Raw genomic sequence first — 23,373 nt, forward strand, 5'->3', positions numbered from 1 at the left:
CTTCAAGTACGAGGTGTGTGTGCATGTAACTGAAACATAGTGACTGATGGAAAAAGTTACCTGGATTTGGGAGAGTAGAGAAATGGCATTTGAGTTATTTAAGTGTTATGAAAGTTGCATGTGTATAAGCAAAAAAGCTGCCAGAGAACTGGCATTTTGTATGGGTCRTACTACACATACTGATTTGTCGTGGGTATTTAGGAACTAAAACTAGGTATTCATCTGGTTCAGCGATTTCAGATAAGTGATATCCTTCGTATTTTGGAAGGAAATGTTTGAAAAAATCTACTTAGTAGTAGTATTCCAAAGTTATTGACATGTAATTTTCTCTAGGTTAAATTTATAGCATTTATACTGTTATTTATTTTGCATATTCATTTTATTAATTGGATATACTAGTAATGTTGAATGTAATTACAAAAATAAAAACATGAAAAGTTCTTGAAAATTATCTTAAAATCTTTTTTTGCATTTTGAAGATATTTGCCGTGTTATAATCTATCGAGTTACAAAGCAATTGTATTTCTTCTTTTTTATAGGTGGAAATGCTAGAACGGAAATATGGAGGCCGTCTCATAACTAGACATGCTGCTCGTACTATACAAACAGCTTTTCGCCAGTATCAGATGAACAAAAATTTTGAACGTCTTAGAAGTTCTATGTCTGAAAATCGCATGTCAAGACGCATTGTACTCTCCAATATGAGAATGCAGTTTTCCTTTGAAGGACCTGAGAAAGTCCACAGCTCTTATTTTGAAGGAAAACAAGTTTCTGTTACAAATGATGGGTCAAAGCTAGGATCCCTGGTACAATCTGAGTGTGGTGACCTTGGAGAGTCAGCCACAATGAAGTCTCCAGCAGCATCTACTGATTTTGCAGACGCTATAACAGAACTGGAGGATGCTTTTTCCAGGCAGGTGAAATCTCTTGCAGAGTCCATTGATGATGCACTAAATTGCCGGAGTCTTCATTCTGATGAAGTCCAGACTCCAGATCAAGTCAGAAGTCGTGAAATAGAAAGAGAAAGTTGTACTCAAACTAAACCAGCAGTCCATAATGTGGATCACAGGAAGCTTGATGAGATGACAGCATCATATAGTGATGTTACATTATATATTGATGAGGAAGAGTTATCCCCACCCCTCCCCCTTTCCCAGTCAGTGGACAGACCCCCCAGCACAGAATCTGATTTGAGGCTCCGATCAGTGAACTCTTCTCAAGAGTACTGGTCCATGACCCACAAAGATGATAAAATAGACACTGATACAAGCTGCAGGAGCACCCCTTCACTGGAATGTCAGGAACAGAGGATGAGAATGGATCATCTGCCATTGCTAACTATCGAGCCACCCAGTGACAGTTCAGTGGACTTGAGTGATCGCTCAGAGAGAGGTTCATTAAAGAGGCAAAATGCGTATGATCGAGGAATCACTAGTCAACAAGGAAGCCCGAAACACATTCCTCATAGTATTCCTGCCAAGATTATATCCCGAGAGGAACAGGAGGCAAGACACAGGCCTAGGCCTATAGATAGTCATTTGGCTATTAATGGCACAGCAAACAGGCAAAGCAAATCGGAGTCTGATTATTCAGATGGAGATAATGACAGCATCAACAGCACTTCCAACTCTAATGATACAATAAATTGCAGCTCAGAATCTTCTTCTAGAGACAGCCTAAGGGAACAAACCTTGAGCAAACAAACGTACCACAAAGAAACTCGTAACAGCTGGGATTCCCCTGCTTTCAGTAATGATGTTATCAGGAAACGCCATTATAGAATTGGACTGAACCTTTTTAACAAGTAAGTGTACAGTGTTTCCTCCTTCTCCTTGTGTTTGGTAGAATTGCAGCCACTGGACAAAGAATGTTTAACTTGTGTCAGGTAAGTAAGACTGTGGCCTGACATTGGCTTTTCTGTAAAAGAAAGAAAGAAAAAAAAAAGTGYGTTCTTTTAGTGGAGATGTGGGAGATGTTTAAAAAAGTAACACTTAAAAAAAAGAAAAGAACTTTCTTGAAGATCAGAATAGACAAACATGGCAATGGGCCATTAGGTCGAACAACTTCTTTGCCTGCTGGTGGTGACCGTTCATGTTAGAGGGACTTGCAACTAAAGTAGATATCTTCACAGTTAATCTGCTTCAGAGGGGAAAAAAGCAACTTTGTATTATAGTAAACTATTTAAAAGGATCGGATCCTTTCTTGTTGAAAATTTTTTCTTTCGTTCTGACCTATTTTTGGTGTTTGTAGATTCAATAGAATAGATTCAACATTTTTTCCTGCCCTAGTCACGTAGGTGTGGAAAGCTTGTTGTATGGGCATTAAAAATAACAAGCAATATGAGATGACTTTTCCTGTTTAACTTAAGCAGAACCTGAAATTTGTTCAGTAGATTTCATCAAAACTTGGATACTAAAAAACAGTGCACCAAATATACTATGCCAAAAATTTTAAATACGGTATTGTCAAAGAATATGTGTTTCTATCCAGGTCTATTAATTTTCCCATTTATGGAGTTTAAAATTTCTATAAAGTAACTTTCTTGAGCTGCTTTATATTTTATTGAAATACTTTTGGCATTACTGCATGGCTGTAGAAAACCATGAATATTATGACAGAGGGTAGCAAACAATACACTTCTGAAATTGTGTATTCGCATTACTGGAGTTGCACACGTTTCATCTGAAATATCATAATCGTAAAGTAAGGATGGGTCGGTGCTTGGCACTGGAATTCTCAGAAGCCTGACCGGCCGGCGTCCCTGCCTCTAGCACAGGCGTCATCTAACTGCCTCCTCAGACCTGCTCTGGCACTAGTGCTTATAAAGCTGCTCAGAACACTCGGATGAGAGGTGGCAAGTGACAACATCCATTTAATATTTTTCTTCAAAATAGAGTTGGCAGCTCGCAGTGTTGTTTGTAGAAGTTTTTAAAATTCTCTGCAGACTATTTAAGAATCTATGAAAACTGTTTCTGAAAAGCTAGGAGATATTTCATAGTGTGTTGCCATAGACCTTGCCTCACAATTTTCTACAGCTGAAGTTCAGCCCTTCTTTTTAGCTAACAGTTCTGTGATTTGTTTTGTTTGAATTAATAGGTCAGTGGTTCTTCATGTAATAAGTATGTTGTAACTTTGGACATAATACAATAATTCTTTTGTTGCCTTAACGTGAGATTATGCATTACAATGCTAAGCATGCATCAGGCAAGTTAGGATGTAAAAAAGCTTTCAAGTTTATTTTTAAATCTTTGTAAAAGAAGTTAGTAGGCCTTTTTAGGAGTCTTTAACCAATTGTAAGTCAAAGGATCTTTGCAAACTCTTGTGCTCATGAAATAGACTAGGCAGGAAGGTGTGGTGGTTTGCTTTTTTAGGATATTTGAAAACTCTGACATCCTTTGGTGGAGGGAGAAGGGGCTGGTACTGTCTGGCTGGTGTTTAAAATACTTAGTGTTTGCTCATTATTTGTGTAGTAATTAAGACTTAAGCAGTCTRTGATCAGTGAACTTGAGGGTTGATAATACAGTCTTTTGAGTAAATTGCAGAAGGTGGAGGAAAAAGGGTGAATGGAAAAAGTGCTCAAGCAACATGCAGAGATGAATGAGCATTGGAAATTGTCAGATGCTTCCCAGTCATATCAGTAGAAGGCTGTGTGTGAAAAATAAACATCAAAAATAGAACAGAGGGAACTGCTCTTTGAAATACATCTAAGATATCTTGCTGCATTGACTTGAATGCTGGAGAACAGACTTTTAAATATATATATATATATATTGTTATAGCTTTTAAATAGGTGGGAGATGACTTCTTGTAGTTTGAGCAGTGAATTCTAAAACATATCGCTGCACAGAGCTCCAGGCAGCAGCTCCGTACATGATCTTCTGCTGTGTTTTTCAGTCCCCTCAGCCTGTTTTGTCTTCGGTGTTGATATAGAACTGAAGATTCTCAATACCTTCTGCTGAGTCGCTCTGATTCTGGTGAGAGCTCAGACAGTCCTCCATTAGCCCACGTATTTTGCTTTTAGTTGTGGCTCTTCAGATCCACAGAGACTGTGATATTTCATTAATAGCCATATTTCCCCCTTTGCTGTGTCAGGTATTAAACTGTTGCAGAATCTGACAGAGTGTATATCTGTACTCTTTCAAAAAGGTAGCTGGGAAAACTTCCAAAGCTTTAGTCTTAAAGTGCAGAAGGAGAATGTGAGAGTATATAAGTGGGATTAAATTGCATTTTTGAGGTAACTAGAGACAGAGATTGTTTTGGGGCACATKAAGGGATTTACAGGTGGTGGTTTCTTCAATATGAAGAACCTTTTCTGCAAAGTTGTTTTAATTTCAATTAATTTCTGTGCAGTATGCGAAAAATATAAATTAGCCCATCATTCTCAGCATATGAGAAATGTCATAGTTTGTGTCTAAACGTTTCTTGAAAAGTAAGTCACACCAAGATGCTAGTTCCTTTGAAGTCTGCTATTTCGCATGTAAGACAACGAAAAGGAAGCTAGTCTAACCTGAAGTTCATTGTTACACATGTGCCAGGCTGGCCTGAAGGTAAAATGGATGGTTTCCAAATCAGTCCCATCTTCTCGGTCTCCGCCATGATGTGGCCAAAGTGCAGCTGCCCAGCATCTTGTATGAGAACGGTGCTTCTGCGTTCTGTGCTGTGTTGCAGACTGCTTGCACTTCCCATCGTGTGGCCAGGTGTACGCCCACAGTGCGATGGGATACTTTTTAAATCTACTCTCCAGTGCAGCAAAATCACTGGGATGTCTCCGTGATACATTTGTGATGGTAGATTGAGGGAGGAGTACGGCTCTCCGCAGTGGGTTCCTGAGAGGRTGTGCGCTCCACCCGTGTGGAAGGACTCTGCACAGAACTGAAAAGCAGCAGCTTTGCGAGCTACCTGTTTTGAGAAGTGAAGATTTTTCTAAAAGTTTGTATATAGCAGAGGACATTTTAAAGCTGTCTTTTACAAGAGGTTCATGTAAATATTATTGTATCTTTGAAATCTTTCTCACAAATTAGGAATTCRAAGCCTTAATTAACAAATAACCATTTCATTTCTTTCTGGTGTATGAAACTTGGTTGAAATACAAAAAATTTAGAACTGAAGAAAGTAAATGTTTGACTTCAGAGAAAACATGTAGAGAAAATATTTTTGCTTAGTTCACTAGGAGTGTTGAAAGAGTAGGGTTTTAAAACACATGGCAAGTCACTATCCCTTACCACTGTTGAAATTTCAGGAGGTGCTTCCTGATTTTTCTGACTTTTCTTTCACAATAATAATTTTCAAAAGCCAAAGTGCACTTTTCTGACTAGAGGTCCTTTAGTAGAATAGCTGGTAATGGATGGAAGAAAAGTTAAGCATGGCTGGTTCTAGCATGGCTGGTTCACCTAATTGCCATCTTTATATTAGAAAAACAAAGCATTAGTAACATAACAAAATATTTGTAGCGCAAACATCATTGGAGAGTGGATAATACAGGACAGCAAAGAAGAAAACTCTAGATAAAGTGGATACCATTTTTAATCAGTTCTACCACTTGATCATAGAATTTGTTTCAAACTAACTTGGCAGTCAACTTGGGATTGATTGTAAAAATGTATTGATTTTACAATCAACTTAGTGTTGATTGTAAAAATGTATTTTTTTWAAAGATGTTCTGTGGTATCTGCTCCAGCAGAACCTCCACTGTCACCAAAACAGAACAATTTCTGCAGAAGAAATTACAGCAGCTCCCGTACGTACTCAGGTTTTGAATGGCGATAGTGAACATCCGCTGCCAGTAGGCTGGCAGGTTGTGTGTACATTCACTGTGTTCGTAAGGGGAGGGCTGCAGGTACGTGCCMGAAGTACGGGAGCTCCCAGGGAAGCCTGGTGAGGCCAGCTGTGTTGCATTAGGCATTCTCTTCAGCATACTCCGAAAGGGATGTGGTCTGGGAGAAATGACTGTAGAACCCATTCTTTCCTTGCAAGCAGGAGGAAAACACTACCTAGAAGAGTTTATTTTGCAGGATCCCAACCCTGCGTACGCAAATCCAGCCTTTGAGACTGGTTTGCTTATAAACAAGGTTTCAAGAGGGTTTTTGACCGCTGCTAAAAAAAGGGGGGGGGGATGGTGGCCTGTGATTTTGTTCTCATGTTTGTTTTGACTGCAGTCTGGAAAAAAAATGGGTTTACCAGTTACTGCAGCCCAATATGGTAGGATATTCTGGGTCTGTTCTGCTACTGGTGCGCTGATAGTTCCAGTAGGTTAAATAGGACTGGATGGTTTAATCTTGACAGTCTGAAGAAACACRTCCTGCCTTTGGGTCAAATTTGCTGTCGGTAGCAGCACGTCCTAATTCTGTGCTGTGCTTTGCACATGTAAGAAGAGCTGTATTGCCAGATCCCTTTCCCCTCTTGCTCCTGTATGGTGGCAGCAAGTCTGGCGCCCTTCCAGTTATTTGTGGCTGTGAGATGCGTGAGTAGTTGGGTAGCGTTTGTTAGCAGTGCTGTCCCCAATTCCTGTCTCCTCGGACTGAAGCGTGACGCCCCCGGTCGGACGGCGTAGACCAGAGTGGTTATTCGGCAGTGGGCCATACGTACGTACCCCCATTCTTCATTAATAAAGCGTTCTCAGCACAACTTGGGCAACCCTGGAGTGTTATGTAGCAACTGCACCYGGAGTTACACGATACAGGAGATAAAAGTTTGTGTTTCTCAGATTCATTTGTTAATCTAGCAGGGCCTGGGATCGTATGTGGTATCTCCCTTGGGATAYAAGACATTGGAAGGCACTGGAAGTGTCCTCTCATCTGTCAGTATTCGTATGGTGTTTTAATTTTTTTCTATTTTAGCCAGTCTTACTTGGGTTCTTGCCCTTGCAAGTTTCTGACATTGCCCATGAAAACAGACTGTGAAATATGGCCAATGTACCACCTTTCTTGTACCGTTCTGCTTTTTGTTATGCCCTTGCATAATTCTTTTGAAGAAGGGGTTTTTGTGTGGTATTTTGAAGGTTTTACAGTCTAATGTTGCGTCTTAGAGGTAAATGAGTGTAACTCTGTAGCACGGTACTAGAACAGAGGCTAGGCTATAAATATTTTTACAGTTAAAACAACACTTAAGTTTCCCAGATGTCYTCCCCTTTTTTGTCCTCTTTTATTTCTGGAAAAGGTAGTGACATGTGGAAAACAGTTCCCTGTCTGTSTCCTGTCCATTACAGCTTATCTGTTTTAAGGAGTTTTCTGTAGCTTCCTTAAAAAAAGGCTATTATCAGAATTCCCACTCTTCCATCGTTCTCTCAAAGGATTTCTTGACAGGGCTAGAAAGGTTTGAGTATGTATTTGTGCTATGCAATGATGCATCGTATTTTRACCTCCAAGCCTTGAAAGCCTTACCATCTTCATTTTTTGCATGAGGGAGGTGATTTTATTTAAAGTTTAAAAATCTTTAGTGGTATGACTTGGATATTATTTCCAAGTACAGACTGATAAAAACATGCCTAGAGTTGCTGGAATATTAACTGTTTCTTTATTTTACTAAGCAGATAGAAGAGGAATTTGTCTTTTGCTAAGTGCAGATGGGATTATACCAAATAGGATATTGTGAATTACAACTCCTGGATAAATTCTTGCTGAAAATTTGACAGATCAGAATGTAATATTTGTGAAATGTTTRTCATCAGCTTTTCCATAGACCTTTAACTGTTTGATAGATGTATATAGTTTCCGTCATTTATTTGTAGATATAGATTGAAGGTTACRTTCAGAAAGTTCTGTGAAACTGTTCTCCATTTGAAAATAAAAAGTGGCCATATGATGTTAAAAAAAATTGTTTCCATATCATATTTAGAAAATTGTTTTGCAAATAGCTACTAGCTTAAATACTGTAATAAGCCTACTAGTCTGATGTTTTTCCATTTACATGTATTATATGCCTCAGAAATTTTACTTGATTAAGATGCTGAGCATGCTTTCAGTGTTAGCTTTTTGTCAGCTCTTGTGTTATCCATTCAGCATTGTAATATYTGATCTGAAAATACGTATTTTTAGACTGCCCTCCCTAGAATTTTAAGTTGAAAGCTTATTGTAAAAAATTTCTGATGGTCTTAGACTTTGTAAGAGTGTATCAGGTGGGAGGCAGAAGGTGTAAATCAAACTGTTTTCTTTAGCTTTGAAYACTTCTCAGTTCTTTTGTGTTGTCAGTTGACCTCTGCTATCTTTGCAAATCATATTTCTTGTGTTATTTTTTGGGGGAGGATTCTACAGAAGAAGAAAAGGGAAGGAAAGACAGGAGACTTGTTCAGGATTTTGTAACGGGGAGCTGTTTGCTAGCCCTGAAATATTCAGCGTATCCTGAAGGGGACTTTGCTGTTGTTACAACATCTGGACTGCAGGTTATTCAGCCACAGACAGTTCCAAYGAAAATTAAAATCAAAGCACTCCATGTAGTTTGTCCTCTAACATGCAGAGGGGTTAAGTAAGAAGAGAAGAATGTTTGTAGTATGACTCTCATTATTTCTAAAAATGTTTAGCTGCAAGTGTGAGAACACCCAGAGAAAAAAAGCTGTAGATTTTGTTCTGTACATGTTTATGTTTTTCTCCCTGATGACCCTTTCCTTTCTTTCCCCACGTTTTTCTAAAATGAATGCTTTGGTTAGCATCCATAGTGTCTTGCCCAAAAAACAGCTGACGTGTAACTGTGAGAATTCAGCCAGTGCTAGATTTAGGTGCTGGTTTCAGGTATGGGCATAAGTATTCCCCTTGTGGTCATTAGAAGGGAGTGTGAGCCTGACCAAGCGTTGCAGACAACCCCAGCCTTTGAACGGCGGTGTGCAGGCAGCACGAGCTGTGCGCGAGCGTCCCTGCGGCGGCGCGAGCGGCGTTGCCTCGTCTGCCCTCAGCAGCTCCGCCCGCCCGTGGGCGTTGAGGGCACGCTGCGGCGTGCGGGGCTGCGCGGCAGCGCGCCGCGTCTGGCAGCGCCCGCCCGCCGGCGCAGGGCAGAGCTGCGCCGCAGCGGGTAACCGCCTGCACGGGCCGGTGGGCTTGGGCGGCGGAGCAGCTCATGTGGCTCTTCTAGCCGGAATTTTAATTCGTTTTCTTCTCCCTTCAAATCTCAAGTGACCAGATCTTGAGAGTGAAAAATGTGGCCAGCTGCCTTTGCAGGCATGCTGAGAGCAGCGTGAATAGTGAGTTAGGAAGGCTGCGTAGAGACCTTTGGGAGCAGGTTTAAGGAAAAGGGAAGACAGCACCACCTCTTATCTCCTGTTTAATAATAACCAGCTGTCTACTGAACTGCCGTTTGGTGGATCTATAGATGAAAAATGTGAAAACCTTCAACATTTTGCATTGACAATTTTGGATCCCCTTTAAACATGATTGTCAGTATTTTCAGATTTGCAGTCAGCAGTTTCAGAAACCAAAGCTAAAATGTTTCTATTGTGTGTAACTCAGGGTGAGGGTGTGGAGAGAGACATTTGGGCAGGGACAGTAGAGGAACTGTTTCTCAATTTTAAGGATGTAGTCATCTTAGTTTCTCATTTCTGACTACAGCTGGGTAAATTTGAAAGCAAATGCTTCTGAAGAGAGTTTGCAGCTTTGCTGTGTGCTCTTTTCTCCAAGTGAAGTGTGTTTAGTTCTGCTGCACATTACAAACTTTTTTCTACTGTTCGAAAAATGCAGAGTAGCAATGGGATCAGAGCAGGTGAGAAAATCCAAGAAGAGTGTGTTGGTCCACTTATTTCAGTAAAATCCTTCCTTCCTTCTTGTAAGGAGGSAAGAGGAGGCAAAATAGCTCCATCTGTCCACCACCAAGGGAGGAAAATAAAGAGCCACAAGAATCGCTACAGTGTGAGGACTGGAGTTGTTTTTGCTAGCCCGGACATGTACAGCTACTGCCTTGCAGTTGCTTGGAGTATGCCTTTTGAGCCTCCTGAATGCACTGTCTGCTTTGGTCCTCGAGCCTGATGCTTCTCTTACAGAAGAATCGTATTTCTGGAGTAGTTTTAAACTATTTCTCCTTTTATTGGAATAACCCTGTCATAATCTGCTTGGASCCTATAACTACAGGCTACACTCCAAACAATTTTGTAATCAAATCTGAATCAGATCATAACTTTTCAGACAAGCCTGAACAGGCTTTCTGTAGCAGTCGTATTATTTTATATATGATTTTGTAGCACTTTATCATCTAACRTAAAGAAACTACTTGATCACATGGAAAGTAATGGTAGAACTGTTTAGGTAGATGGTTTATCCAATTTTCTGGGGRAAAAAATGCCTGCAGAGGTTCTTCTCTTTATCTCCCTCTCACGTGAAATAATACGGAATAACGCTGGGCACTGAGATTGCTTCCTAGTAGATATATTTCRAGTGAAGAGATATAAATGAACTTTAACTAAACAGATACTACACTAGATAATTTACTGCAATTGAAAGTAAGCCGTGGCATCTTTTATGGTGTTCTGTTTGTCTTGCATGAGTGTAGGCAAGTTCCTAAGAAGATTAATATTTAATAACTTAGTGGGGAGAAACCTTTCACAATAAACTGTGGATATCCTGCCCAAATACTGACAACTGTCTCCCTGAATCCAGGAGATGCGGAGAAGCTATGAGAAATAYGCAATTTACTTGCTTATTTTCCTGACCATGGGTCTCAGTTTAGTTACCAGAAGATGCCAGTTCATGCCTACTTCTTTCTCTTCAGTACAATAGTTTATGTAACATTAGGAAGACACAGAACAGATTYTCCAGCCAGTTTTTCTACTTTTTCAGTCCTCTTCTTGCCTTGCTGTGTTGTTGAATGTACTTGGACAAGCTGTTTTGGCACCAGTTTGGGTAGCCTTTTAATTTTAAGGCTGTGGATTTTTTTTCTTCTTTCACAGAAGGTTTAGAATAGGCTTAGCAATTTCCATGGCTTCTTTGCTGCCACAGTAGGGTGTTCAGCAAAAGTAAAGTACAACCATGGAAACTAAATTTAGCTCCTTGCCAAGACAGGAGAATATTCAGGTCATCTTATTGCCACCTTGAATATTTATTTTAAAWAAACAAAAAAAAAAMCTTTGACTTTTTGAATCATACTAAGAGAAATCTTAGATTCTTTCTATTAAAAAGGTGTCCCTGATGCAAGATTTTACTARATTTCAATGTCAAACTAATGCTTTGTTTTGTGAGAACTGTAAATATTTTCAGAATGGAGTCTCTAACACCACAATTGGAGAGATCTGTTTTTCTGTGGAGAGGGCTGGTGTTGTAGCTGYGTTGGTTTCTCCACCCCCAACCTGAAAAGATTTCCCACGCAGCAGCGTGTTTATGAACCATTTCTGTTTGCAGTGAGACAGCCTCTAAGCACGCTCTGTAGCTCTGGTCTGCTTGTTTTCAGGTTCTCTCCACTTAAGTCCTTTGAGTGGTGTGTGTGTGCGTGCCTAAATGTAGAGGAGAAACCAAAAAACATACATAGGCCATTCAGGAGTATTGAATTTCTTCCTAAATGCTTCACCACATTCCTGATTTTGAGTCAGGCTAGCTTTATCCCCACTGACTCAAATGACTAAGAAAAGGATGTTTGTGGTTATTTACACTGTGTGAATAAAACCGTATTTTGCCTCCACAGCTACTTTTGGCATTGCTGGATGTTGGAAAAGTGGATTTGGGCAAGCTGCTTTCTGTGCTCGCTCGTTTATTAATGCTGCCRTTTTACAGCTCTGTTGTTTGAACATCTAAAAGGAAACACAAAGATTTAGTGTGGTTTTGGACGTGTGTAAGCTTCACGTGTTTAGGAAGTCAGCAGCGGGGAAGGTTTGCCCGCCTTTGCCGCGTGGTTTGGCAGTGCGTTGCTTTGGGAGGTGGTGCAGGCTGTTCTCGCTCTTGGCCATTGCAGGGGTAGGTGTCTCAGCCACACCATGGCTGCAGTGGTGCAGCTGATGGCACAGCTACCTGGGGAGCTTGCCTGGATTTAAAAAAACAAAACAAACACAAAAACACTCCCAACAAATAAGAAAACAACCCAAGCCAGTTTTTCTTGTAGTTCAACTTGTCAGGAAGTCCTAAATCAGCAATGGKAATGAGAGAACAGAGCAGCGAGTGCAGGCACTGACATTGAAGTGCTGACCAAACTACAGTTTAATTTCTTTTGCAGTAAGACAGGCCTTACCGTTAAGTCAGGCAGATACCTGTAAATGCTAGGTTTCTGCTGATCTCTTCATTACCAGCTGCCAAATTTACTTTTCAAATTTCATYACAATATTTTGGCCAAAAATTCCTACAATTTAAAAAAAAATGCAGTTTGAATATTCAGATAACAGAAAGCCATGTTAGCCCACATGTGCCTAACTTAGAATCTGGTATTACTTTATGTCCAACAGCGGCAGGGTATGGCATCTGTCTATGCATGCCGTGTTTTTGGCGACACCTGTACCTGCGTGCGTGTCTGCTCCTGACTCTGCCTTTCTTGCCTACCTTGCGTCTTCCCATGCCCTGCTCTACACTAGTGTTTCACAAACACTGGCTGATGTCAAGAGCACCTCTGAAAACAGAATTCAAGCAGAAGAAATGCCCAGCTGGTGACTGGAGTTGCATGCTTTTGAGAGTCAATGTTTAGTAATTCGTGGAACTCTAGGACTTTTTTTTTTTAATCACTGGCAAATAAGATTTTCTGCAACCACTGGTTGGTGATTGTCTTAGTGGATTGATGACTTGTGGACCAAATTCCCCTGTGGTTTAAATCAGTGAAATACCTGGTATCATGAGATTGCCGCAGGTTCCTCAAACCAGGTAAAACAAATGCTGGTGCACTCAGCGTTACAGAGGTTAGGATCGCTTCACTCCTTACTGATTCATTCATGGCAATAAGCACATTAGGAATGTGATTTTTGCTTTATAAAGATACTTGTGGGTTTTAGTCCACTAAAAAACCTTCTTTTTTCCCTTTTGTAAATACGTGACATTTCTMTTGGGAATGTACAGACTTTGGTGTTCCCTGTTTATTGTTCTGTTCTTCTCTCCCATTTCTTGTACTTTCCAAAGGAGAGTTCATTTTTTAGAAGAGCCTAGAACATCAGTTTCATTAGCAGAAGTCCTAAATATACTGACTTTTTTGTGGCTTATCAAGATTCAATTTGCTTACCTCCCCCCCTCCAAAAAAGTCACAACTCTTTTGTCAGCTTCACAAGCTGTGAAAGCTCCCCTAACAAACAGCTGCTCTGTTGAGACCTACACAAATGTCAGCACATTATATGACCTTCCACTGAATTTATACATGCAGAATGCATGCAGAACTTGCCAAATAAATAAGCTACTTCCTTCTAGATAGTATTACACTTTTTGAATTTTCTAGATACCTCTGTGTAAACAATTTTAGGAAGTAAAGGAAACAAATAATGTGCAGGAATTTACTGTTTTCTTGGGGCTTGAAGACCGCTTTCTTTCTTTTTTCTTTTTTTTTTTTTTTTTAATTATTGTCTTTGTGTGTAATTCTGTTGCAGTCTTTGTTCCTGTAATCTACTTCCTTATAAAGCTTTCAGTTTTTAAAAATTGCTGCAGGATCTCAGAAAGACATTAAAACAAACTTTTAATTGGATATGAACAGTACAATCTAAGAAGTATGCTTATTAAAATGTGCTGTTTCAATCAGTTATTTTGAAGTTTGGGTGACTTTCTTCACCTATGTGTTTTTCACCTAAATGTTGCTTTAAGCCATCCTAAAGGTCCTTTTAAATCAGTTTCAGGTCATTTCCTTGGCTCTTTTGCAACATCTGAAAAATCTCTTGTTTAAATCTTTTCCACTTCTTTTTATGTCTGTTGATTTGGGGTTTTTTTCCTTCTTCCTTTCAGTAGATACTTTTCAATACTTTTTTTTTGAGATAGATATTTTTAGCTTTGTTTTGGAAGTGAGTGCATTGTAGCAATCCTGTAAATATGAGAAGTCCTGTAAATGTGCATATTATCAGATATGCAAGATGCTATCTTTAGAGAGAGTATTTTAATATTAGCTAATTAGAATGTGAATCAGAGTATTCTGCTTATGCAGGTTCCACTGTTGCTTTTTGTAGACAGCTGGTGTTCGCGTTATTGTAGGTGTAATTAACAAGCCGTCAGAGGGAATTTGCCTGATCACAAGAGACTAAGTTGTAGGTACAAAACAGCCTACTCTCCCAGCTGAGTAGGTGGAAGGGGGGGTAACCTCTATCCTCCTGTCATCCCTTTCATGTCAAGACTCTTGTCATGTCCCCTCACCCGATCCTACCCATCTTTGGGAAAATTAAGGTTCGATAAAAAAGAAAATGTGTCCAACTAAAAACAGCTGCTTTTGCCAGCACCAGAACCCCCACTTGTCTTTTGTCTTTTAAAACCCGCCCTCCTAGAAACCAGATCTGTCAGCTACGTGGTATTTTTTGCCTTTCATTGAGAAGGAACAGGTGATTTTCTGGTAGCCAACACCACAATCTATTTGCTCTCTCAGAACATCTAGGAGGCAACTTTTTCATATTTACCAATATTTGAGATGTACAGTTGTTGAGGGAAGGAAGGTGACTTAAATTTCCATGGAGTTGCTTAGTTCATCGGTTACTCTGAAATCCCAAAGACGGAAAGTATTTCTTAGACTACAGGAGAGGGAGAGGGCATCCTTATATGTGTTTTTCTCTTAAACTGTTGTTAACTTGATGTTTTAAGTAAAATTCAATTAGAAGCTCAGCAATTCAGGATGCTCTTATAAGCTCACATGGCTCTGTTAAATACTTCTCCTGTTGCATAAGRTAATGCCAATCTGTGGAGGGCTGAGGAGAGCCCAAAACAGCAATAAAATCCCCTGAATCTTCCCAGCTTGCAAGCAGATGCAAGGAGACTGTTGTCCCAAGAAGCTATTTGAAAAAAAGTCAGTTCATATTACATATAAATTTCTGGTTTAAAATATTGAATGACTGAAGTTTCAGGTCATCAAAACTACAAGTGTGAAGATAATTTCATTGGCAAATTAGGGACTTCCAAAACAGAGACCAAAATGAGCATTAATGAACAAAATGGGAAGCTAAAAAGATACTCACTGGATAAGAAATTTTCTCTTCCTTTAATACCTAATACCTAGCTGTAGTCACAGAACCTTCATTTGTGAAAATCCTTGTGTAACCTTCAAAATCTTCAGAATTCTCCTGAGAAGCAGATAGTATTTGTTTTGGTAACAGGAAAATGAAAAACTTGTAGGCTGTGACTTGCTGAACCAGTGAAACCCTAACAACTTCAAACTGGTACCAGCTTCTTCTGGCTGCTTTCCCTTTAGCTGTCCTTCAGCTGGTACTACCCTGTAGGCTATCATTACTGGGGGAGAGGTGCCTGAAGACCACCAGAAGCCTCAGACTCTGTCATTAAGAACAATTATCCTGCAATTGCTTGTTCTCAGAAGTCCTTCATCCCCGTTTTAACAGTGACTGTCAGAACCTCCGAAGAAAGATGCAAGTAATATTAAAGGAAGTTTCTGTTCTCATCTCAAGAGGTAGTGGGAATTTGCTAGATAAACCCTTTATTTCTTGGGTTCGGTATTTTTAGCAAAGGCTCTTTAGTAGAGGTCAGTTTTATTTTCTGGGTTTAGTGTTCAGAGTTRGTTTTTGGTGAATAGATTTCAAAATAGTAGGATGCTAGTTTTCTGAGCTTTTATTTGGCAAATTCATTAGATAAGGCCAGGAATTAATAAGAAATGAAGTTAACTTGAKTAGCTTCTCTGCTGGTTTGTTGCTTTGATGAAGTTAATGGTACTGCAACCACAGTTTGATTTACCAGGTAAGGAAATGGTGGTCTTCATTCTTACAGTTTAGAGTTTGAAGTATTGCTTTCATGTTATTACAGTTTAGTGTTTTCAGGTATTTCTTTGCTATTACAACTTCTCCAACAAATAGGGCTACTTCCAAATGATCCTAGACTGCATAACCTAATGCTGTTTCATTTAAGCATGAAGAAGAATAGAAGGAAAAAGAGTCTTTGGCTTCCAGTAGCTAAATGGATTCTTAAGTCTGTTTTGGAGACTTACCTAGTCTCATATGAAGCTAATTTGACTAAAGRGATTTCATACTGCAGAACCAGAAGCGGAGTGTCTTGTGAAAAATCAGACCCTCTGAGTTGTGTAAAATGATACAACTCCGCAGGAACTGGCCCCAAATAAGTCCTGTGGCCCTTTATGATGATGTCAAATGTTCAGGCTTTTGGAATGGAATAGGTAAGAATTAAAGCTGTGGTGCAGTATAATAAATAATGATTCAGCATTCTCTATTTCAGGTAAGGGTGATCTTTGGATCAAGTTGAGCTTTTTGATACTGGTCTGTATTTTCTGTCTTGATGGAAATTCTTAGGTTTGCATCACTAAGAATTGTATGGGCAAATTTAATTTACTAACAAGGAGGGGAAAAGTAATCCTGTTTTTGTTTGATGGTATCAATTTAAATTTAGAAATATGAAAAAATCTGAAATCCAAATGAAAAATCATTTGAATATAGCACTTAATACTGTTAAGAATGAAGGTAGTTTTAGAGTAAGGAGGAGRTCATTTTGCAAGGTTGTACTTAAAATGACACACACAAAGTTACTTTCTATTTCAGATGAAAAGAGCTACAAAGCCTAATAAGAGATTGAGATTTGAGAACTCCATTAATTTGCATAAATTTCTCTGATCTATCTAACACTTAATAGGGTGTTAAGAGTGTAGTAGTGTAACATAAAAGAGTGTAAGAACTGAATGGTGAGGTATTTAGCAATGTTATTTTCAATTCAGAAAATACAGAGGAAGGGTTATGGTTACATGATCAAACTTGTATAAAAATAGTAAGGTCCCCTTGTCCTTTGCAATTGATTTTGCTTGCCTAAAGAAAGAAAATTTCTTTTAGCTCATCCAGCATGGTACAAACCATTCGCTTTTGAGGGTGGACTCTGTAGTATAGTCTCTTACAAAATAAAGATGGTGATGAAATTACTGGCTCTGTAAAGATATTCCTTAAATAGTGTTAAAAGAAATTTTGGATATCTGTTGTGTCACACAGTTCGAAAACACAGTGCGCAACACATGCTGTGAGATGATTTTTGTGTCATTTTAAAATATAAGCAGCATTTGCGATTTTAAACAGTAGATTTTATTGCCAAAAACCTCACTCGCCCTCCCACCCCAAATGTACACTGCTTAAAATAGCTGGGTTTTTTGTTTGTTTGTTTGTTTTGTTTTTAAGAGAGATTTTTAAATGATTACAGCTAAATCTGGAGGGGATGTATGAAGGGATGTAAATACCCCAGCAAATAGGAAGGTGCTTCTCTGAGGTGCTAAATCTGGGGCTGAGGGTGGGGGTAAGGGACAAGAAAAAAAGACTAAGATGGGAGCTCCCCTATGTAATTGCTTCTTTTCACATGACTTACTTCAAGGTTTCTTCTCTTGTTTTCTGTATCTCAACWCTCAAGTTATGCCACTTTAAATACTTCCTTGTTCAGTAAGTTTAGGTTTTGAGCACAGGGGTGAGGTGGAGGTGATGTTTCTGGTTTGGGTTTGCAGTTTTGGGGGGAGTGTGTTTGTGCAAGGTACATCTCTTCCAGCCACAGGGGCCTTTGGTGGCTCTTGGGGGCCCTGGCTTCTGCACTGCCAAGTGTTCTGACTTTCATGCCTTAAGCTGCTCACATACAAAGCCTCTCTTCGGAAGGGTTATGGGGCAGGGAAATGTGTAAAAACACATGAAGATCTGGTACAAAGCTGATATGCTGTTAAAAGAGAACAGTATGCTCTACGGTATGGTTATATTGATTTTAAAACTATACTAGCTCAGCCTTTAAGTCAGTCAAATGGGATTTGCAAAATCATTGTAAAGTCTCAAGGAAAAAACAGATGTCTTCAGGTCCAGTGGAAGAAATAAATGGTGTTACATTTTCATTTCTCCTCAGAAAACCTGAAAAAGGAGTCCAGTACCTAATTGAGCGAGGTTTTGTGCCAGACACTCCGGTTGGTGTTGCCCACTTTCTCCTGCAAAGGAAAGGTCTCAGCAGACAGATGATTGGAGAATTTTTGGGAAATCGGCAAAAACAGTTCAACCGGGATGTGTTAGAGTGAGTATTGTACGGGGGGAGGAGGCAAGCATATTTTAATATTCAGGTAAGATGTTTCATCAAGCTAATGTTGGTAATGTTCTCTGAATATTTTGTTCATAACTTGTAACATAATATTTTTCTAAAGGAAGGGAAAAACACAGGTTAACAAAGAAAACACGCRTAAACCTATATTTATTTCTTCACTTTCCTCCTGAGTTACTATTTCCCTGATACTGGTTCAGCAGGATACTTATAAAGACTTATATTCTCTGCAGTCATGTAAATTTATTCTAAATTTATGTTTTAATTTCACTGGGGTAGAGTATGTCTGTTAGAAGCCTTTTTCCTTCCACAAGCTCTGTAATAATTCACTGAATGAAACAAAATAATATTATATGCAGCATAAGGCTTCATCAGTAACAGAGCACAAAACTAATTATTACCATTTCAGAACCATTTATTAAGTGGCTCAGATGTTAGATAAGAAGGGATTTCAATGTGTAGAGGCATCWGTTGACAAGACCTATGCAAACTGTTCTTTTTCCAAAAGATTAGATAGACTGTTCTAAAAAATAGAAATTCAAAGTAGCAAATTAGACTTCCAGCAGTTTGGTCATACATTTTTAAACTTTACGTAAAAAGTAGACTGGAAAAGGAAGCTGCTTTATTTTAAGAGGATGTTCCTTTAAACCACTGGTTCTTTTCAGGACTTCCTCATTTCAGTTCTTTCCACTACACAATACTCTGTAAGAGTTCAGGAAAATGGTACAATTAAGGCAGTTGTAGTTGACTTACCAAATGGTGTGTTAGACTATTCTTGCCCAAGTTTTGTGGAAAAATGGTAAGTAGGGGATAGGTCTCAGGAAGAGCTTCCAATTATCTGCCCGGGTAGAAGTGGTGAAGCCCAGCTGCCTCTTACTCTTTTTTTTTGCCTGAGAGACGTAGCTGTAATAGCACAGATGTGGTCATTCAGYGTGGGTAGATTTATCCAGGGTACATACATATGCTGAATCTCCTGCAGTGGCTGAAGTCTATTTAATCGTGTTTTCTTTGTAATTATGACCCCCATTAGCAAAATTAGTGTGCCTTCCCTTACTACTTTCGTTTCATTTGCTATATAGATCCACCCAAAGTAACTTGTGTTYCCAAATTTGGTCATTATATACCCACTAGAAAAATTTTGTTTACTATTTTAAAATATTTAGAGAAAACTATTTGTTCCAGTTAAGAACATTAAGCATGGCAGTGTATCTACTGTCTCTGTAGCTCATATAGGCGATTTGCTAGCTGGCGTGTTTGTGGAGGTCTTTATTTGCACTAATTACTTCAGTTTTCAGTTTGACTCCAGCTTGTCTGCACGTGTGCTTTTGCACCTTCTGAAGGAGGAAAGAGTTTTTGAGAGTGTTAGAGAACTTAAAATAGGCAGGAAGAGTGCGAACTTATTGCAGAGCTGACTGTTTTTAGGTGTGGATTGAAAACAGCATGAGAAATGCCACGCTTGCTTTTTACTTGCACTTACATAAAAGGAAAAAAATACAAAGTGAAGTGAATAAATTTCTTCAGAATTAATTTATGGTAGCTGCAATGTTACTAGAGGAGGCTAGAACTACTCTTATTTATCATTGTATGGCTATATATTTAAGAAAAAGCTTTTAAAACTGGATTGTGCTTTCTTTCAGTGGTTTCTGCATTGCAGTGTTGTTACTTGCAGTGATTCAAGCCTGGTTATTTAAAAACTAAAAGCCAAGTTTAAAAGAAAGGAAATTTGTAAGCTTCTGATTTTAAAGTAGTCTTTAAAATAAAGTTTTAGAATGACATAGTTCCCATCGTTCATTATGTTAGACTGGTTCCTGTTTATTGTTTGTCATCACAGAGCAAGAAAATAGTTCTTTCTCAATGAATGTTAACTGAAGAACATGGCAATGATAAGGAGATGAGAATTACAATAATAGAGTCCCAAAACAAGAATAATTTTTTTTCCTTGACGTGTGAGAACATTCCTAGACCCAAAGCCATTTGGTGCTGGTTATTCTGGTTGCTGCAGGCTGTTTGCGCATTGGTATTTCAAGTAGACTAAATGCTTTATTTATTACTGTTACAAGCACTGAGTAGTAATTGAAAGCACAAAACCAGTAATTATTCATGGCAGTGGCACGTCTCATGGCTCAGACATTTGTAATTCCAGCAGCTCTGCTGTTGAAAAATAAATACGGGCCTGCTTTCATGTATGCTTTTTCATTTGTCTGTTTTTTGCAGTCCTTGCTTCATGGATTGTCTGCAGTTATTGCAATTGCTGCTGTGTGTTTCTAAAAATTCCATGAATTGATATGTTGCTGCAAGGGGAGGAGAACTGAAGGCTTTTTTTATCTCAGAATCTCCTTAATAGCTTATTGTTAGAAATGAAAAGACCCAATGGCAATATGTTTTTATCCTAGCTGTGTTGTGGATGAGATGGACTTCTCAACAATGGAACTGGATGAAGCACTCAGGAAATTTCAGGCTCATATTCGTGTTCAAGGAGAGGCCCAGAAAGTAGAACGGCTCATTGAAGCTTTTAGGTATGATGCTGAAATAATTTATTCAGTCACCAGAAACTTGCTATTGTCTAACTGTCAAACTGGGGAAGTTGAGTAGTTCTACGTTACATCCCTGTTTATTTGCACTGTCCTTGTGAGTGACATGCAGTTTTAAGTACAGCACGTCGCCAGTACTACTTCTGCTAAATAGACAATAGGAAGTTCTGTTTGCTAGTGCTGTTCATGTATGTTGTTCATATTAACGTAGTGTGGTTTCTCAATTAGAAGTTCTTTCTGGCATTAATGGGGAAAAAATTTTTTGAATGTCTCTTAATAGAATATATTTACATAAAATAGTTGATATACATGAAAATACAGAACTGTTTGTGTATATATTGTGTCAACCTTTCATTAAGCTGTTCATTAAACAACAGTGGTGAAATAAAGAGCATTAACTTATTAATGCTAACACAAGTTACAGGGCAGGAGATTTAAATCAGCTTGCAGCACCAATCTAAAATCAATACTGTGTTCTTACCTGGTGTCAGTAGATAATACTGATTAAAAATGAAATCCTGAAGTTACGATAGCTCAGGATCTGTTCTAAGTGAAATTTTGCATATAACAGAATATGGAAGGATTTTGTTTTCTAGAATTGGCTTACAAAACTACATGAGTGGAAAACTAAATTTATGTATGGAATGCAAATTACAGCTTCTTCAACCTTTGCATTGTAGCCGTTGATTCACTTGATGGTAGTAGGATAGTAGTTCATAGCTCTGATGACAGTCCTACCTGCCTTTGCTTTTTACAGCCAACGATACTGTATCTGCAATCCAGGTGTTGTGAGACAATTTAGAAATCCCGATACCATCTTCATTCTAGCTTTTGCAATTATACTGTTAAACACAGATATGTACAGCCCAAATGTGAAACCAGAACGCAAAATGAAGCTAGAAGATTTTGTCAAGAATCTAAGAGGTAAGCAAATATTAAATGTGACACTCATGAAAGCTTTTTTCTGTAACTGTCATTGGAGGGACGTTGTGTATTTTCTGGGGAAGACAAATATGGGGAGCGAGACTGTGATTTCATTTGGCTTTTAAAACCACTGTAATTTTTGCAGGCTTTGGTTGTTATTTCTGGAAAAATGAAAACAGAATTAAGCATATCGTACTTTTTGTTTTTTTTTCTTGTCCTTCTGGAGAGGCTCTGTTGTCAGGTCCTTTTATTCCCAGTTCTTACAATGTAGCTTGAAAAGTGACCGTTACTTTGTATTCAGAACTCTTCAGTACCTCAATTTCTTAGCTACAATTGAAATTTGCCAAACTGACAACCTTCACAAAGTCAAAGGGCAACTCATAAAGACAGCAACTTTTATGCACACGAATGAAGGTGAAAAATTCTATTACAATAAAGTTACTCTACCAAGAACATGTGAGCGTGTGTGTTTACAAATGTATATATCTTTCTGTATATAAAATCAGAGTCACTTCATGTTGCAGATTTTTTATCAGAGAAGGAACGTGATTTCTAGAGTAGACTACATCAGTACACTGCAGCATAAGCTTACTAATGAGTTCTCATAGAGGTACTGTATTCATAGTTGATAGTTTTTCGTTTTTTCTTAGCAATCAATGCATTAAGAAGGATATCAGATCTCTAGCCTGAAAAAAATCACACAAGTAAATATTTTCAATATTCTCAAATATTTTCAAGAATTTTATTCTAAAAGAACACTTCTTCCCCACTTTAGTTTCAAAAGCATAAATCTTTTATTTTTTTTAAGCAGACATGTAGAGGGGACTGGTGAGCTTTTGTCATCTTGTTTTTGTTAGAGAGTTACTGACCTGGGAACCTAAGTAACCGTAACAGCTTTCCATGTTCTCAGAGGTGCAGATCAGTGACTTTGCTAGAATCTTGTATGCAAGGTTTTGTCATAGAAAAACTTCACTCGCTAAAGCTGTATGTATATTGAGAAACAGAAATCACTGTACTGTGATGAAGACCTTTGGAAAAAAAAAAAAGATTTAGATTCCCTGAAAAAAAAAAAAAAAAAAAAAAAAAAAAAAAAAAAAAAAAACCCTAACTCTGAAACCCTCCTGAAAGGTACTGCGGATTCAGTAAATAAATTTTGCTCTGGTATCTTGGTTGGTATATCCTCTGATCAAGAAGCCGTTTGCCATGGCATGCCTAAAACTGTAGTTAAATTGCCCAACCTTTTCTTCAAATCTGTATCTCAGATCTTTCTCTAATGGTTCTTTTGGGGGAAAAGAACACATTTTTGTGACATACCAACTCAGCCAGTGTTCAACTTCACCTAACAGAAAATAGTCACTGTAGAGCTGAGGAGAAAGACATGAGCAAATAAAATACCTCCTGCTGTTCCTGGGCGTTCAAGGACGAATGCATCAGACAACGTTTACCTCTTATCACAGAAGAATTCTCAGACACTGGAGAAGAAAAATGAGGCCAAAGTCACTTACCCCATCCCTCTTTTCCTTTAAGGTAGTCTGTGCCCATAGGGGAAAAAGCAGCTTTTATTATAGTTCCATTTTCGTGTGTGTGTGCAAAGGCCAGGAAAATTGCCTGCTCAGTTATTGCCATCCTCTTCTCCTCCTCCCCCTGCTTTTAGACACAAGGACAAGCGCAGCTTAGTGCATGGTGTTTCTTCTTTTGGTAACACTGCATGTACCAGCATGGTAGCAGAATAGGCCCACTATTGCAGGCAGCACCACGTATTAATGTATTGTTTAATAGCTATCTTCTTGGTGATAAGAAGCTAAGATACCTCTCATTTTGTTGTGGGAAACATCTTTAAATACTTG

General features: G+C 38.7%; 1 protein-coding gene across 8 annotated transcripts in view; it reads left to right on the forward strand.

The window, feature by feature from the left end:
• The window catches only part of IQSEC1 (IQ motif and Sec7 domain ArfGEF 1), a 329,122-nt gene that overhangs the window by 278,997 nt on the left and 26,752 nt on the right, over positions 1 to 23,373 (forward strand). For all 8 annotated transcript variants that reach the window (XM_085302413.1, XM_085302414.1, XM_085302407.1 and 5 more), the window contains 4 exons: positions 540 to 1,804; positions 17,886 to 18,047; positions 20,465 to 20,587; positions 21,360 to 21,526. In XM_085302413.1, the coding sequence (XP_085158539.1) occupies positions 540 to 1,804; positions 17,886 to 18,047; positions 20,465 to 20,587; positions 21,360 to 21,526 (1,717 nt within the window). The remainder of the gene's footprint in view (positions 1 to 539; positions 1,805 to 17,885; positions 18,048 to 20,464; positions 20,588 to 21,359; positions 21,527 to 23,373) is intronic.

The sequence above is a fragment of the Rhea americana genome, unplaced genomic scaffold (assembly GCF_003343005.1).
Source record: "Rhea americana isolate MKP2758 unplaced genomic scaffold, rheAme1 scaffold_19, whole genome shotgun sequence".
Classification (NCBI taxonomy): Eukaryota; Metazoa; Chordata; class Aves; order Rheiformes; family Rheidae; genus Rhea; species Rhea americana.